Source organism: Vombatus ursinus, unplaced genomic scaffold, assembly GCF_900497805.2.
Source record: "Vombatus ursinus unplaced genomic scaffold, bare-nosed wombat genome assembly UNPS02001419.1, whole genome shotgun sequence".
Lineage (NCBI taxonomy): Eukaryota > Metazoa > Chordata > Mammalia > Diprotodontia > Vombatidae > Vombatus > Vombatus ursinus.
The window spans coordinates 4239118-4254648 of record NW_020941197.1 but is presented as its reverse complement, the minus strand read 5'-3'; the positions used below and the strand labels follow the sequence as shown (position 1 = coordinate 4254648).

General features: G+C 34.4%; 1 protein-coding gene across 4 annotated transcripts in view; it reads right to left on the bottom strand.

Moving 5' to 3' along the window:
• Nucleotides 1–328: 328 nt before the first annotated feature.
• Nucleotides 329–15531, bottom strand: part of RPS6KA3 (ribosomal protein S6 kinase A3) — a 104875-nt gene continuing 89672 nt past the window's right edge. For all 4 annotated transcript variants that reach the window (XM_027866673.1, XM_027866674.1, XM_027866683.1 and 1 more), the window contains 5 exons: nt 14941–15102; nt 13002–13078; nt 11257–11374; nt 8052–8192; nt 329–6842 (listed from right to left, as the gene is read on the bottom strand). In XM_027866673.1, coding sequence (XP_027722474.1) covers nt 6720–6842; nt 8052–8192; nt 11257–11374; nt 13002–13078; nt 14941–15102 — 621 coding nt within the window. In that variant the 3' untranslated portion in view covers nt 329–6719. The remainder of the gene's footprint in view (nt 6843–8051; nt 8193–11256; nt 11375–13001; nt 13079–14940; nt 15103–15531) is intronic.

The window sequence follows — 15531 nt, the reverse complement described above, 5'->3', positions numbered from 1 at the left end:
GTCTCTGTATTCCTAGCACCTAGTAAATATTCAACATGCTTGTTGATTAATTTCATGTCCATACAGAAAAAATGAAAATCCATTTTGTTTCCCCAATGGGTGGACAAGTACAGATCCTTCTGATTCAGTGACATGACATGCTGGAGAGCAGTGTTTTTTTTCTGATTCTAAGTGCTCTACAACCTTACATTCAGAGATACTTTAGATTCCTTAGCATATTTTTGATGTTATTCTCTAACGTGTGTCCTCATGTATCATATACACTTTGTATATAGTTGGCACTTAACATTTTTTCAAAATACACATACATGTTTTTTAACTCCATAAGTTAACTAAAGGGATTTTATTGGGGGGAAACATGCAATGGAAACACACATTTGAAGTTCTTCTGGCTTTGAATGTTTCAAATTTTTTCATCACCATACTCTTGCAATTATTTTGTCATAATGTCTTCTTTCTCATTTATTGTCTAGTATCCATCCATAATTTTCAGATAACAATGAATCTTCTTTATTCAACCTCAACATATTTAACACTCAGTTATGCTCATGAAAAGTGACTAATAGGTATCCCACTTTAAGAAGGGAATAAGAACATCACACTTTTTCTATTAAAATACACATTATGGGAAAGAAAATTACCTCTTTTTCATTTAAAGTACAATCATGGGGTTCTCCTTCAGATATATGCTTTTTCCACATGTGGGATAATAGTTATTTCCTACTCAATACACAGGTACACTTAAGGCAAAGTAAATTTGAACGACTACTTTTCCATTTGAGATCTCTAATTCAAATGTAAAAAAAGTTTTATGTTTATTCAAAATCAAAATAAGGATACCTACTTTGTTGTAAAGACTTTCTCTACAAAACATTAACCAATACTTCTCATCAGTAAAATCTCAGAAGCTATTTTGCACAGCTAAGAATTTAATGTTAATTTCCAAAACAATGCTTTTCTCACTTTGATTTTATATACTTCTACCACATCCACCTCAGAGGACTTCTAGTTAATTTAGCAAAGCTATTGTGAAATATGCCTTTGATCTTGCCTTAGAAGCAGCCATAATTACAAATTATCCTATTTTTCCAAGGTGGTTATTTCAGGTAACAAAATTGTAGACTAGTCTCCTCTTTAATAGTAGTAATTGTTTGCTAAAGATTAGAAATTTTAGTGAGACTGAAAACTTTATTACCTCAGGGCCATTACCAATTGGGTTTGTGATTAGCATAAACTTCATGTATAAAACAAGTCATTCTTGATAATAAATTTCTCTGGTTGATGGTTATCAAATACTTGTATATAGTTTGGACAAAAATCCTGGAGGCTTTCCACTGACTTAAAAAAAAAACCAAACAACCTAGATGTTCTAAGTGAACTATCCCTAAACAGCATGACATAAAATCTGCCCAACAAAATTTAAAATGTCTCACTGAATGATTATCTTATGAGATTTACTCAATAAGCTTTGGCATATTCTTGGCGGGTTATATATTCAAACCTTAGGAACCCAATTTCACAGATAGGAGGTAAGAGATAGAACCTTAATTTGAGATGACATGCTGTTATCCAACTGGCATACGGTAATTAAAAAGTATGTGAAAAAGGTGGCATGTATATATGTGTATATATGTATTTGAAAGTTTATTCATTGTATAAATTTTCATTTCTTTTAAAGATTACAAAACCTGACGACTTGTGCCAGGAATACAAGCAATATCTTTCCAGAATTGTTCATGTATACAATTGAAATAGCTTAGATTACACATTAACAATATGATTGGAAAATTTCCTAGACCAGACTTGGGAATAATTTAATCATTTAAATTGTTCAGTAATATTTGATCTTTTATGAGCATTTCATTATTATGGCAGTAGTGCCAAGCATCTGATGCTACTTCAACTGCCTAATAAAAGGATACATTATTAATTTATGATATAGTACCCTGGGCTTCCTGGCATGCCATACTAGAGAAACTAGTATAAAGTATAATCATATAATAGTAGAAAAATATTTATCTGATTTTTTTTTTAAAAACTGTTAAAGTACATACCCACCCTAACCCCTTCAACCCCAGCAAAAACTGCAAAATAATTACATCCCTCATGTATACATCTCCCTTTTTGATTAGGATAAGAGCTAAGATAAAGCTAATAAATTTACATCATTTTTGAGTTAAAACTCATCACCCAATAATTTTTAAACTTACCAAGGAATGGCATACCATGAAGCTTATTGTTTTCTTCCAAATAAAGAAGCAAAGCTTTAGAGGTACTGTAAACTACATTTACTAAGATAAAACAAAACAAGCTATCTATTCTTATGTCCTTGCTTTGTATTTAAAATTCTGTTTTAAATACATCAGCTGAAAATGCTCAGTATGTGTTTTGTTCAATACTATAACGATTACAATAGAAGTAAAAATTTTCACCCCACTGGATTGCAGAACTAATCTACTTAGTATTATAGCCAGCCTCTCTATCCTCTCTCATACACTTACATACAGTAACTGGCAACTTAGCTCTGAAGTTTTGTTTGAGGTTCCTCTGTGAATTATATCCATTTTTTTCTTGTCCAGTAATTTGGTAGTAATCACCAGGACAAAAACCTAAACTGTTGATGATAAACTTCAAGGTTATGTGGCAGTCATGAGAAAAGTGCCTTAAGAGGTAGAAGATAGGCTCTCATCCCAACCTTTAGTATTTCTTTCAAACAAACAGTTAAAAGACTAGTCAAAACAAAGTGATGAACATGAGATCAAGATCCCAGGTTTAAGAAAACAAAGTTGCTTGGTTATTGATTTCTTTGAGATGCACTGTGTCACACAGGAACCAAATGAAAAACTGCTTTTTCAAAGCACATTACATACATAAAATTCCATAGATAGAAATAGCACTAATTTGTTTCTGACTGCTTTGCTCGTCGAGTATAGTTATACAGATCCATCAACTGGAAAAAGAGTGGTTATGTTGGATCTGCAGAGTACCACAGGTATTAATAACCTCATTTTATTCCTTCATTTAGAGATCTCCAAATTCTCATTTAAAATTAGCAAAATATAAGCACCCTGGAGATAGAGGGCTACCCTTATTAACTGCAGTCACAGTACTGATTTAAGTCATCTGTTAACACATCTAATATAGTCCCTGAATTTAAAATTACAAGGATCAAAGTCTAAACTTAACCTGTTAGTCATAAAGAAGCTCCATCTATCACAGTAACAGACCGGGCAGGACTGAGACTTTCTGGGACAAGCACAAAACCAATCCTAGAAATAGTCATAATGCAATTATACACATATAAATAGTAAATACCTGGATGTGATGCTTAGTATCTCTAATAAACCAGAAAAAGTTAAAAGTGATTTGTAAAAAAATCTTAATTTTAATACAATCTCTTAAAAAAGAAAACAACAAAATGAATGGTGAATGTGCTCCAAATAATCTTTAGAATGATGGGGGTAATGTTAAATTACTAGCACTTTAGAAAACTAATCAATGCTTTCTAATAACTAATACTTTAATTTTTAAAAGCCTCCCATCCATTACTGGCAATGCAAGAGGACAAAAGAGGAAGCTTTTTCAAAACAGAATATTACCTTGTAGATTCTAAATAATAGCCTAATTGGTGAGGGAGATAAGATTAAATGTCCGTGTTAATACAATAACTAGAGAAATGTGGAAAAACTGGATTCATAGAAAAATGGGCCCTGAATTATTTTCATAACCTGCTTTTTAACCAACTGTGATAGCTTTGTGATTATATGAATTGCTATTTACAGAGTTAAGACAATTTATCTAAATCTAGCAGATAAGATCACACTTCTTTGATAATACTAAAATCAGAGTATCCAATAATAGAGTATATACTTTGTATTATAGTGATTTGTGTACAGTCTCCCTTATTAGCTCTAAGCTCCCTGAGGGCAGGCACTTTTTTATTAATCTGTGCCTCAGAAGATAATAGGTATTCAATAAATATTTGTTGAATGAATGCTAATCCTAAGAAAAATGTAACTCTTAATTTATTTGTCAAGTGGATTGGGAAGTCGTAAGATTCTAGGGTTGGATGAACTTTCTAGCAGGTCATCTAGCCCATCTCCCTCATTTTACAGATAAGGTAAATGAGGCCCAGAGAGGTGACATATTCTCACAAGTAATAAAAGGCAGAGCTTCTGACTTCAAATTCAAGATTCTTTTCATTATACCACAGTTTGCCATCTAGTAAACAGCTATGTGACCTTGAACAGGTTATTTCAAATCATAGAACCTTAAAGCTTAGAGAGCCTAACCCTCTTTTTAATGTGAGGGAAACTGAGGCTTTAACTTTTCTGGACTTGTTTCCTCATTTGTAAAATGAAAGGGTGGGACTGGATGATTTCTAATGTCCTTTTTCCTGCTCTAAATGGATAATTTTATGACTGACAATTGCCTTTTAAATTTTAGTCAGTAAAATAACTTTAGTACAAACAAAACAATCTGCCTGAATTATATCTTTTCCTGCCCCAAATCATGACCATAATTTAAAACAAACAATGTTAATGGATGTCAATGTGAGTCATGCTTAGTTCAATCAAGGTCAATGAAAAATATTTCTTCTTTCCAGGCAATGAAGAAAATATGAATACTTTCCTAGATATCAGCATTACCTATGCTAAAGTAACTTCAAAGTTTCTTTCTGGTGCCCCACCTATGTTATATTATTAGATCTTATTTCATTTGATTTCTGATAACCATCCTGGATAACTTGGGGTGCAAATATTTAATTCAGCAATCATCTTTCTTATTTAGTTTTAATCTCTCTTGTCATTTAACTTACTTCCAATCTACGAGATGTTACGGAAATAGTGTTATTTCTCTTTTATTCAAAATCATTAAAAACTACACAATTTATACAGAACTCAGCCTTGTTTCTGTTCTTGGTATTCGTAACCTCAAATCTATAGGACATAAATTAATAAGCTAGCTCATAAATTTAAGGCATGACAAACAGCTGCCATAAGATGTTTAGATAAACCAAACCAAAGCCTTCTGGTTTCATACTCTTATATAGAAATAATTAAAGCTTTTGGCAGGAAAAAGTTTCTGATTTATATGGCTTAGTGTATAAGATTTAACTAAGCACATTCAGAATGAGGTACATTAGCTTATTCCTTGCACAAGTATCTTTCATGATACTTAGGATTGATTAGTAAATAGCAGAAAGGGAACTAAGTTAATTAACCCCGACCATGGTCTGTAACAGTGACATTTGCAAAACAAGCATATATAATGACATCTGGGATTCTGGCAGAGATATGCTTCAGAAACTTCATGCGGGCAATCATGTTTGCATAAATTTCAATGGTGAAACAAAATAGTGATACCTGCCACGTTATATCTCTTTGATGAATGCTGACAGTCAGGTGAGTGTGGTGACTAACTAGTCAGAAGGAAGTATCCTGGTTCTAGATATTCAGGAGTATATAAAATCATTCATAAAGATGAACTAATTCCTATTTTATCTTTTCCAACTCAACACTGGATGGTCAAGAATACTTTTTGCTACAGGATAAGGTTTAACTTCAATTTCAAATTCAGAGCAGTGATTTATGCATCAATTTCAAAACAGCTCCTAATACCACAGCTACAATGGACACTTGAGTTTTTGATGATCTTTTCTTATCTAACTGTCTTACTCACAGTTATAACTCCCAAATAAAATTTAAAACAAAAATTAAACTACAACCAATATTAATCAATACCACTTAAGATTAAAAAGTTCAAGGAGGAAAATTTCTTAGCCAAGAAGAAAAAAACAAACAAAATCAACAGAGTTACAAAGTGGATAGGCTTACTTTCTGGCATATTCTTGATACCATGCCACACATGCATAACAATGCACCATTTCGACTTGCCCTATCACAACAGCTCCCTAGATTTGCATGACAGTGCACCTCACTTTAAGAACAAAATCAGTGACATAGACATGAGGAAGGGTTTATACAAGATCATAGTATTACATTCAATAGCTGTTGAGCAATCAGGCAATCTTCAAGCTGTCCAACAATACTGATTAATCCAGGTGAACTGCTTAACCAGATTTAATTGTCAAATTGATTCATAATAAGGTCCAAGTTAAACAAGGCATGTATACATTAAAGAAAGCAGTACAGAAATGTACTGTATATGAATTGTTTACAAAAACATACAAAATGCTGGATGGCACAAAGGATACAGTGCTAATATAAACGGATTGTTTAAGTTAAGTGCTTAACAGAAACTGTCCATCCTTATAAGTAACAAAGAATATTTTGGGGGACAAGGAATATTCCCTATAAAAATAATGCTATATGGTAAAGAGTACTTTATTATTCAGTGTGTGTATGTATATATATGTATATATATATATTTATATATACATACACACATATAAACCTATATGTGTATATATATTTGTTTAATGACAGAGGTGATGTTCATGACTCTTCTGGTTGATTCAGTGAACATATCTTCATTGTTTCCATTTTTCATTCCATCCAAAGCTCCAGAAAAGTCTAACTTGTCAACAATCATTTAAAGCGAGAACAGATGAAAGCAGGAGCAGCAGGAGCAGCAGCATTATGGGTACCAGCTGGGACAGTGTGTGCTTGCAGGTATCTCTCAGGTATGTGCTACCTGTTGCCATGATTTGTGCTATCATCTTATACCATGGTACCAAATAAATGGTTGAGGTCACTTCAGAGGGCTGTTGAGGTAATTTTTTTAATACCTCTCCGCTGAGCAAGTGTAGAGCGGCCTACTGGTTCCAAAACTGGTGACTGGTTGCGGTTTAGAGCAGAATATGTAGCTGCCATAGCACCCTAAAGGTATAAAAAAAATATATATATATATATATTTATATGTATATTAAGTTGAATTATATTAGCTGTATGACTAAAATAAACCACCAGGCTAAAATATCTCCTTTGGCTAAAACACACAAAGACAATGGAGGATCAAGTTTAGGGTGGGAAATGGAGCACATATTTTGTTTGGTGGGATGACACTGGTAGTTATTTTGTTGCAGTCACATTGAACAATCCTGACTTATTAAGAATTAAGGGCATGAACTCTACAATGTCATAATCTTAGAAGCAGCAGTATATTTTGTGGCTATCTTTTTTAGAGGAGAACCTGTATCATACCACTAGTACGTGAAAGGAACTGGGATGTCTTCAGAGACAGACTTGCCCTGAACAGTACACACTGATCATACGAACAGGCAGATGGAGGAACTAGGGTCCCAGTAGTTGCCAACAGTAAAGTTAATGAATGATTCTGCTCAGAAAAGGTTTTGTTTCTATAGAGCTAGGAACAATCTTTATTATTCTAAACAATTTCACAGTTTTTAGTAAATGAACCTTAAGTGGCTTTTAAAAAAAACAACTAATTTTATCTAAGGAAAGCTTAAATATGACTATATTAAATTCAAATTTCATTAATTTAAAAAACTAATTTTGGCTAGACATAGGACTATTTCATTTCACACAATTCAGATTTGGGCATAAGAAGCATTAGGAAATCCAAAAATATCCACTACTTTTTTCAAAATTAAAGTATACCTACATAAGATTTGTAGTGAATTCAGAAGTAATTTTCCCTTTTTTGGTGAATTTTAAAAAATTCTGAACTTAACAAACACCTATATAAAAAATAAACACTTCCAAATTCATAAGACAGAAAGAGGCTTGTATATGAAACATTGAATCTATTATATTCAGCATACTTTTCCTTTAAAATAAATAATAATTGTGACTTTCAAAGCTGTCCCGCTTGCCTTTGATCCTTTCTGACCTTTTTTCTGTTTCTGAGTTTAATTTTTAGACTAAATGTTCCTATTGATTTCTTTTCTTCCTTATCTACTCGTAATTTGTTGAGATAGCTCCCACCAGAAGCCTTCAACAGAGGGCAAATGCTCAACAACAATGGAAGAGTGGAGGGAGGGAACAGCAAGAATCTCTAGAAATCTTTATTTAGTCATCAGTCTCCTGGATCGTCTTAAAAATAGTAAGTTACATTAGCAAATTTACCTTTACTAGGTGTGGAGCATCTTGTCTGTTTAGCTTGTATTGGGGCAACTGGTCCCAGTGAACTATCCAGGGATGTCTAAGTACAAGGGCAGCAGTTAATCTTTGATGTGGATCTACATGAAGCATTTTTGAAACAAGATCCTGTAATCATAATAAAAGAAATTTAATGTTGTCTTTTGACAGTATGAAATGAGGAGGGTCCAGGACACAGCCTTGGGCAACACGTACAAAATTAGGGGATGTAATAGGAACAATTACCTAGGAAAGGAGACTGACAAGGAACAGTCTGACAAGTAAAAGGAAAATCAAGAGTAAAAAGTCTTATAAAGTCGGAGGAGAGAGTACCAAAGGGGTCTGTATTGTCTAATTTAGTACAGAGATAAAAACAGATTGGGATCAATAAAAAAAAATGATTAAATGTTATCATTTAAAAGATCATCAGTAACTCTGGAAAGAAAAGTTTCAGTAGAATGATGAGGTCAGAAGTTAGACTGAAGAGGGCTGAGAACTGAGTGAGAGGGGAGGAACAGGTAATCTTTGTAGACAGCTTTTTCTAAAAGTTTGAGAAAAGGAAGAGAGAGAAGCAGGTTAGGGTTCACTGAGCATTTTGCAAGGATAGGGAGATTTAGACCACAAGGATGAAAAAGAGCCAGTAGACAGGAAGAGATTATTGGATATATTTGGGTTTCAGTGAAGATTCCTTTCATGAATGAGTCAGATTAGATTGTTGTGGAGGTACCTCCAACTCTCAAATCCTGTCATACATTGATTGAACAGTAGCAACAGAAAGGGAATGATCTTTTGGGAGAAGATGGGACCAAAGGAATATGTGTAGGTGCTGGCCTTGGTTGATGGGAGACTGGAGCAAAGGAAGAAATACTAGATATCAAATGGTTCTAATACACAAATAGGAGGAGAAAATGGAATTCATGGTGAATGGCCTCTATTTTCCCAGTTAAGTATGGGGGCAGTTCTCTACTGATGATTGGGGAAGAGGTGAGGTAGGAAGGTTGAAGATTGGGGAAGAGGTGAAGTAGGAAGGTTGAAGAGAAAAGACAAAGTGTAAAATAGTCACTGTCAGGAGCAGGACAGAGTACCAATAAGAGAGGAATAAAATGAACAGTGATCCCTAGTTAATATTAGATAGATAAATTCCTAATGAAACTAGTCCGAAAGGCATGCCACTATATAACTAGCTTCATTTACTAAAATGAATAACAGGATAAGTAGGCAGATGGTGGCACTAATACAAGGATCACAACATAGTTGCAAGCAAGAAATATTTATGAAATTAAGCAAAGACATAGATACATTTTATAGCTGCCATTCTTTAGTGTGCAATTATAACACATCCAAGACTCAATCAACAAGTTCTGATTAAAAACCCATGCTATGCCAGATTCTGGAGCTCCAAGTACAAAGAATGCAATAATCTGTATGTGCAAGGAGGAAAACAAACAAACAAGTTATAAAAAGTTATAAAAAAAACAAGTTATAAAATAGCTGGTGCAAAGGCACAGAAATGGGAGACTGACAGACTGTGAGTGAGAGATAAGATGCCAGGGCAGGATGGATTGCAAAGTGAAGAAGGGGCAGTAATGTCCAATGAAATTAGAAGGAGAGGTCCAAAGCTAAAGGGAGGAGTTTATATTTTATTCTAGAGGCAACAGGAAGTCACTGGAGTTGAGCAGGGGTGTCCCTTGGTTGTTATCTGTGCTAAAGGAAAATTACTTTGGCAGCAGTGTGTAGGACAGACTGGGGTGGTAAGAATCTTGAGGCAGGAATATCAGTTAGGAAGATGTTACAATAATACAGGTGAGAGATGATGAAGCCTGAATTAAGGGGACTGTGGTGTGAGAGAAGGGGTTGGAAGCCTGAGGGGAAGGATTGCTTTGACCACTCTTCAGTTTTGGTAGGCTTGGGGTAAATCTAAGAAGCCAACAGAACTCAGGCCTTGGCTAAGTTGCTTGAAAAGAACAACATAAAATTATGACAACTCAGTAGGAATACGTTATTTTTATATTCCTTCTCTGTTAAATTGGCTGCAATGGTAATAACCTCTCATAGATGATAATATAGGGTGTTTAGGAGATTTAGTGAGGACAAATTAATCCATGTTACAGTTTTTAATGGAAGAACGGAACTCAACTGTCCTAAGTACAAGGGCTATGGGCCAGAAGACCATATCTATCAAAAAGATGAATTCTTCCTGAAAAGGGGAATTCTAAGTTGGGCATCAATGGTTAAAATGACTGTTTTCAGTAGTACTGAAGTCAGGGAATTATCAAAGATCCTATTATTTTTAAGGAAGAACAATCAAGAAGTTAGGTTGATATATCATGAACCATGATCAAATCATGTGAATAGGATAGAGGATCAAATAGGTTGGTATAAACTCCTAAGTCTGGCATCTAAGGCCCTCCACAATATGAATATGGAACTCAGGAGAGATATCATGGGAATAAAATGCTTTTTAGTCACCTGTGTAGAGGCATATAAAACTGCCAAGGGAGAACATATAAAGAAATGAGAGAAGTGAGTCAAGGGCAGAACCTTGAACAATCTTCTTAATGGGTGAAGAAGAAGACATGGAAACATTAAAGGAGAAGAAACAGGAATGTATAGCTCCTTCAGAAGCCAAGTAAAGAAAGAAAATTCAGAATTAGAGGGTTGTTAACAGCATTAAATACTTTAATGAGATTAAGATTGAAAACATCACTGCATTTGGAAACACTAGCAACCTCTGATGTAGAAATTTTAATAGAGTTGTATGATAGGGGAAGCTGGACTCTAAGAGATTCAGGAGAGAGAAGGTAGCAAGGAGTGGGTGTATGGAACTTTCTCAAGGACCTTAACATTGTAATCAAAAGCCAGGAGTATTTTCTGTATTGGCTGAGCTTACAGTTGGAATTACATCCTTGCTTGGGATATCAAAGATGAGAATCTTTCTCCAAGAGCCTGAATAATTTAACCCAACATGTTCCTATTAGTCTAGTATTATTTAGGGTTTCTAATGAAAAGTCACTTTGGAAGGATAATGAAAAAAGGTCAAATACCTCTAGGGGAAAAAAAGTAACAACGGGACAATTTTTTACCTAAGTATCAAGAATACTATGTATTAACCCAAATTCTTGGCATTCTTTTTATATGTTTACATGAACCTGTAACATAAATATAAAATTATATAATATAAATATAAAATTACCTTTGCCGTGTCTGAAACGGAATTCCAATAGCCACCACTGAGAGAGAACTTTCCACTGCCTATTCGTGCCAGTATCTCTTCTGGGGTATCATCAGGACCATTTGCAAACGGAGTGTAGCTAATTTGCAATAAAATTGAAATGTAACTACATTTTAAAACTGTGGCTTGCTTGTAAATGTTACTTTATCAAGGTTGGATATTGCTCAAATGAGAATTACTGGAGGCACTGTGTGCTTTGTCTTTGTATCTGAAGTACTAGAGAGAAAAGACCTCAGCCTGATTTCTCTCCCTTCCTCCCACCCTCCCTTTCGCTTCATGTATGCATGCATGTATGTATGTATCTATCTATCCATCAGCACCAAAGTGGAGCAGTAGATAGAATGCCAGGTCTAAAGTCAGGAAGACTCATCTTCTTGAGTTCAAATCTGGCCTCAGATACTTAATTATGTGACCTTGAGCAAGTCACTTATTGCTGTTTGCCTGAGTTTCCTCATCTGAAAAATGAGCTGCAGACAGAAATGGTAAACCATTCTAGGATCTTTGCCAAAAAAACGCCAAATGGGGCAAATCATCCAATCTTTGTGACTCAATTTTCTCACATGTAAAATGAGAGATTTAGACTCATGTTCTCTAAAGTTCCTGCAGCTCTAAACACTGACCTAAAACTTAAGCTTCATAATAAGAAGTGAAGGTGTAAGTTGGAAAGAGTTAATTATCTTTTAAGCAAAACCAACTTTCCTTTTTTTTATATCAAAAAAACTTTATGGGGTCATTTCTATGAAGTTGTTATTCTTGCATGTTTTAAGATCTCCACAAATCTAATTGCTCAATAAACAAAACATGTTTAAAAATTTATGCCCAATTGGCTAGATGATTGTGCTGCTGGGATACGAAGTCTGTTACCATTAATTGGTATATAAAAGTGAGGGTAGGATATTGGTGACTAAAAAGCTATGGTTGTTTGGTGATTATTCACTGGATTTAGATTTCTTCACAGTGTTTTAAAACCAGTTTGCTGTGTAACTAGCATTTAGCAAACAAGAGAAAATCCTATGTAATGACAGAATCAACACAGTATTAGACCTTTAGAGACAATTTCTTTAAAATTCTTCAACTTCTCATTTTACAGATGAGAACCTGGTGGTTCTCAAGCAAAGTGACTAGCCCAATATCATATAGTTAACAAAGTGGCACACCTGGAACCTTGACTCCATGTCACCTGGCTCCAAATTAAATATTATTTATACTATAAAACACTACCTAATAAAATGAGGAACAGAAATTACCATTTTAAAAAATCTATTCCAATTTTTTTCTCAGTTCTGTCACAAATAAATGACATTATCAATTCAAGGACTTTTTCACATGTGTAATAAACTAAAAATCCTTTTTTGGACATAAAAACATTGTAGACTAAAGTATCCTGAAATAGAATATTTTTTTTATACAAAACTCGAAAAGTTTATCCAAGGAAGATTTAACATGCAGTATGTATTTTTAATTAAAGTATGGGAAATTAGCATAAGCCAGGTAGACATTCCACAGAAAATCATAGATGATAATCTAATTGCAGATGTGACATCAATAAAGATTTAGATCTGACAGATTTCATAAAAAAATTAACTAAAAATATTCCACAGGAAGATTAAGTCCAAGGTTAAAAAAAAAAAAGGCCGACATTAAACTTAAAATGCATAGCAGGGATAAAGGGCAAAGAAATATTTATGACAGACACAGGAACTCACCCAGTAAGCATTGTATAAAGAAGAACACCAAGGCTCCATATGTCACATGCAGCATCATACCCTTGTCTTTTTAAAACCTGTAAAAACAAAGCTAACATTAATAATTCACAGAACCCTGATTTAGATAAATAAATTTTTGTTTGTTAAAATTAGATTTGTCATGGACTATTTACCTTCCTTGAAACAAAGCTACATAGAAAAAACACCTGATATGACTAATTAATCTGTTTGCCATGTATTTGTGCTGTCCTTCATCACCAATGTTACAGAGTTTGATTCAAATTAATTTTGATTGTAATAGTCAACACATAAGTTCTACTGTGTACAGTAGAGATCAATATAGCAAGTACTATGGAAGCTGAGGAGTGTGTATATGCATACAGATAGATATATATGAATGACAATGTTCTTTCTCCAAGGGGCTTCCTTCCTTCCCAGAGGTACAGATTATTAGACTGCAGCTGGTTATAAATGGAATACATTCTGGAAGCTGTGAATTTAGGTTTGGGTTTTGAAGAAAAGGAGAGTAATGTATTAGTATAGAGAAAGGCATACACTTAGAAAACACACAAAGCACAGAGGTGGAAGAAAGCAAGTAATATGAACGGTATGACAAGCACACCTGCTTAGCTGAAGCAGAAAATATATGCTGAGGAGTAATTAGAAATTCAATCCCCAAGTAAGGGTCCTGAAGGCCAGGCAGAGAATTTTGGATCTGATATACTAAGGAAACATTTTAAGTTTAAGTAGTAAGTTTAAGCAGCTGGGTGAGGCAGTGGGTAGAGCACTGGACTTGGAGTCAGGGAAGACCTGAGTTTAAATCCAGCCTCAGACACTTACTGGCTGTGCAACCCTGAGAAAGTCATTTAACCTCTGCATGCCTGTTTCCTCATCTGTAAAATGGGGATAATAACAGCACCTTACCTCCCAGCGTTCTTCTGAAGAAAGAAAATAAAATAATATTGTATTTGTAACGCACTTTGCAAACCTTAAAGTGCTCTAGAAGTCCTAGCTATCATCTTCCTCTTTCTTCTGCTCCTTCTTCTATTAACCACCATGGTGGCTCAGTGGATAAGAATTCTGGACTTGGACAACTGGAATTTGAGTGCTGCCTCAGATATTTACTTACTAGTTTTATGACCTTGGGCAAGGCATTTAGCTATCAGCCTCAGTTTCCTCATCTATAAAATGGGGCATGTACCTCAGTGTTACTGTGAGGACCAAATGAAATAACATATGTAAAGCTATAAAAATGCCAGGTATTATTATTATTATTAGCTATTTTTCTTTGTATTCCCAGAGTCTGAGCTCAATGCCTGGAAGCTGGTAGTGCCTGTTCATTGATTTCATCATTTACCATACTCTAGCAGCCCTGTGCAGGGCAGATTTAAACGGGGAGACACTAGAGACAGAGAGAACAGTGGAGAACGTGTGGCTGAGAATAGAAGTAAATAGCCTCTGTTGAGGAGATGATGATTTTGATTAGGATGCTGGTGAGAATGCTAAAGGTAAAGAATTCAGAGATACTGACAAGGAAGAACTGTAATAATTTGACAGTGAAATGGATGTGGGAACTGGAAAGAAATAATGCCAAAATTCTGGGTTGAAGGAAAATAAGATAATGACACTGACAGTGATAGAGAAATAGGCAAAGACAGTTTTTCTAGAGCATGCCATTTAAGTAGAGATATTATATAGAAAGTCAGAAATGTATTGTTAGAGAGAGATCAAAAACTTGTAGCTAGCGATGAAGTACACTTGATAATGGAACCATGATTCATTGTATTTCCAAAAACAAACAAAAAAAAGGGGGTGTCATTCTGCTTAAATTATTCATTAAAATATTCTAGTTATATTACTAAAAAAGGACTCTTTGCAACACAATGAAAATGTTTTGTTAAACTTAATCACACAAGGCATTAATAAATATTATAATCACCTCTGGAGCAACAAAATTTGCAGTATAACATGGAGTCATCAGAAGACCATTTTCTGCCCTTAGCTGTTTTGCAAAGCCAAAATCACAAATTCGAATAGATTCCGGGTTACCAGATTCGTCTACGTACAGAATGTTGCTAGGTTTCAGGTCTCTGTGAACCACCTAATTGAAATACAAATCAAAATGAAAATTTAAAGTTTTCATTATTATTCCACAAACAACCAAAAAAGTAGGCTTAAGGGAGTGATTTAAAAAAAAAAAAGATAATAAATTGAACAGAGTAGCTAAGCAAGACTATAAGCCACTGAACTATAAGCCTAGTGTCTGATAAACCCAAGGATATCTACTACTGGGGTAAGAACTCTCTATTTAATAAAACTTGCTGGGAAAAGTGGAAAGCAGGTTGGCTGAAATTAGGTTTAGACCAGAAACTTGAATTATATGCCACAATAAGCTTCCAAATAGATTTATGACCTAAATATAAAAAAGTCACATAATTTTAAAAAATGTAGAAATGAAGGAGGTAACTATGAGATGGGTAAGGTTTCTTAACTAAAGAGACCGAGATGCTCATTTTAAAAGATAAAATGG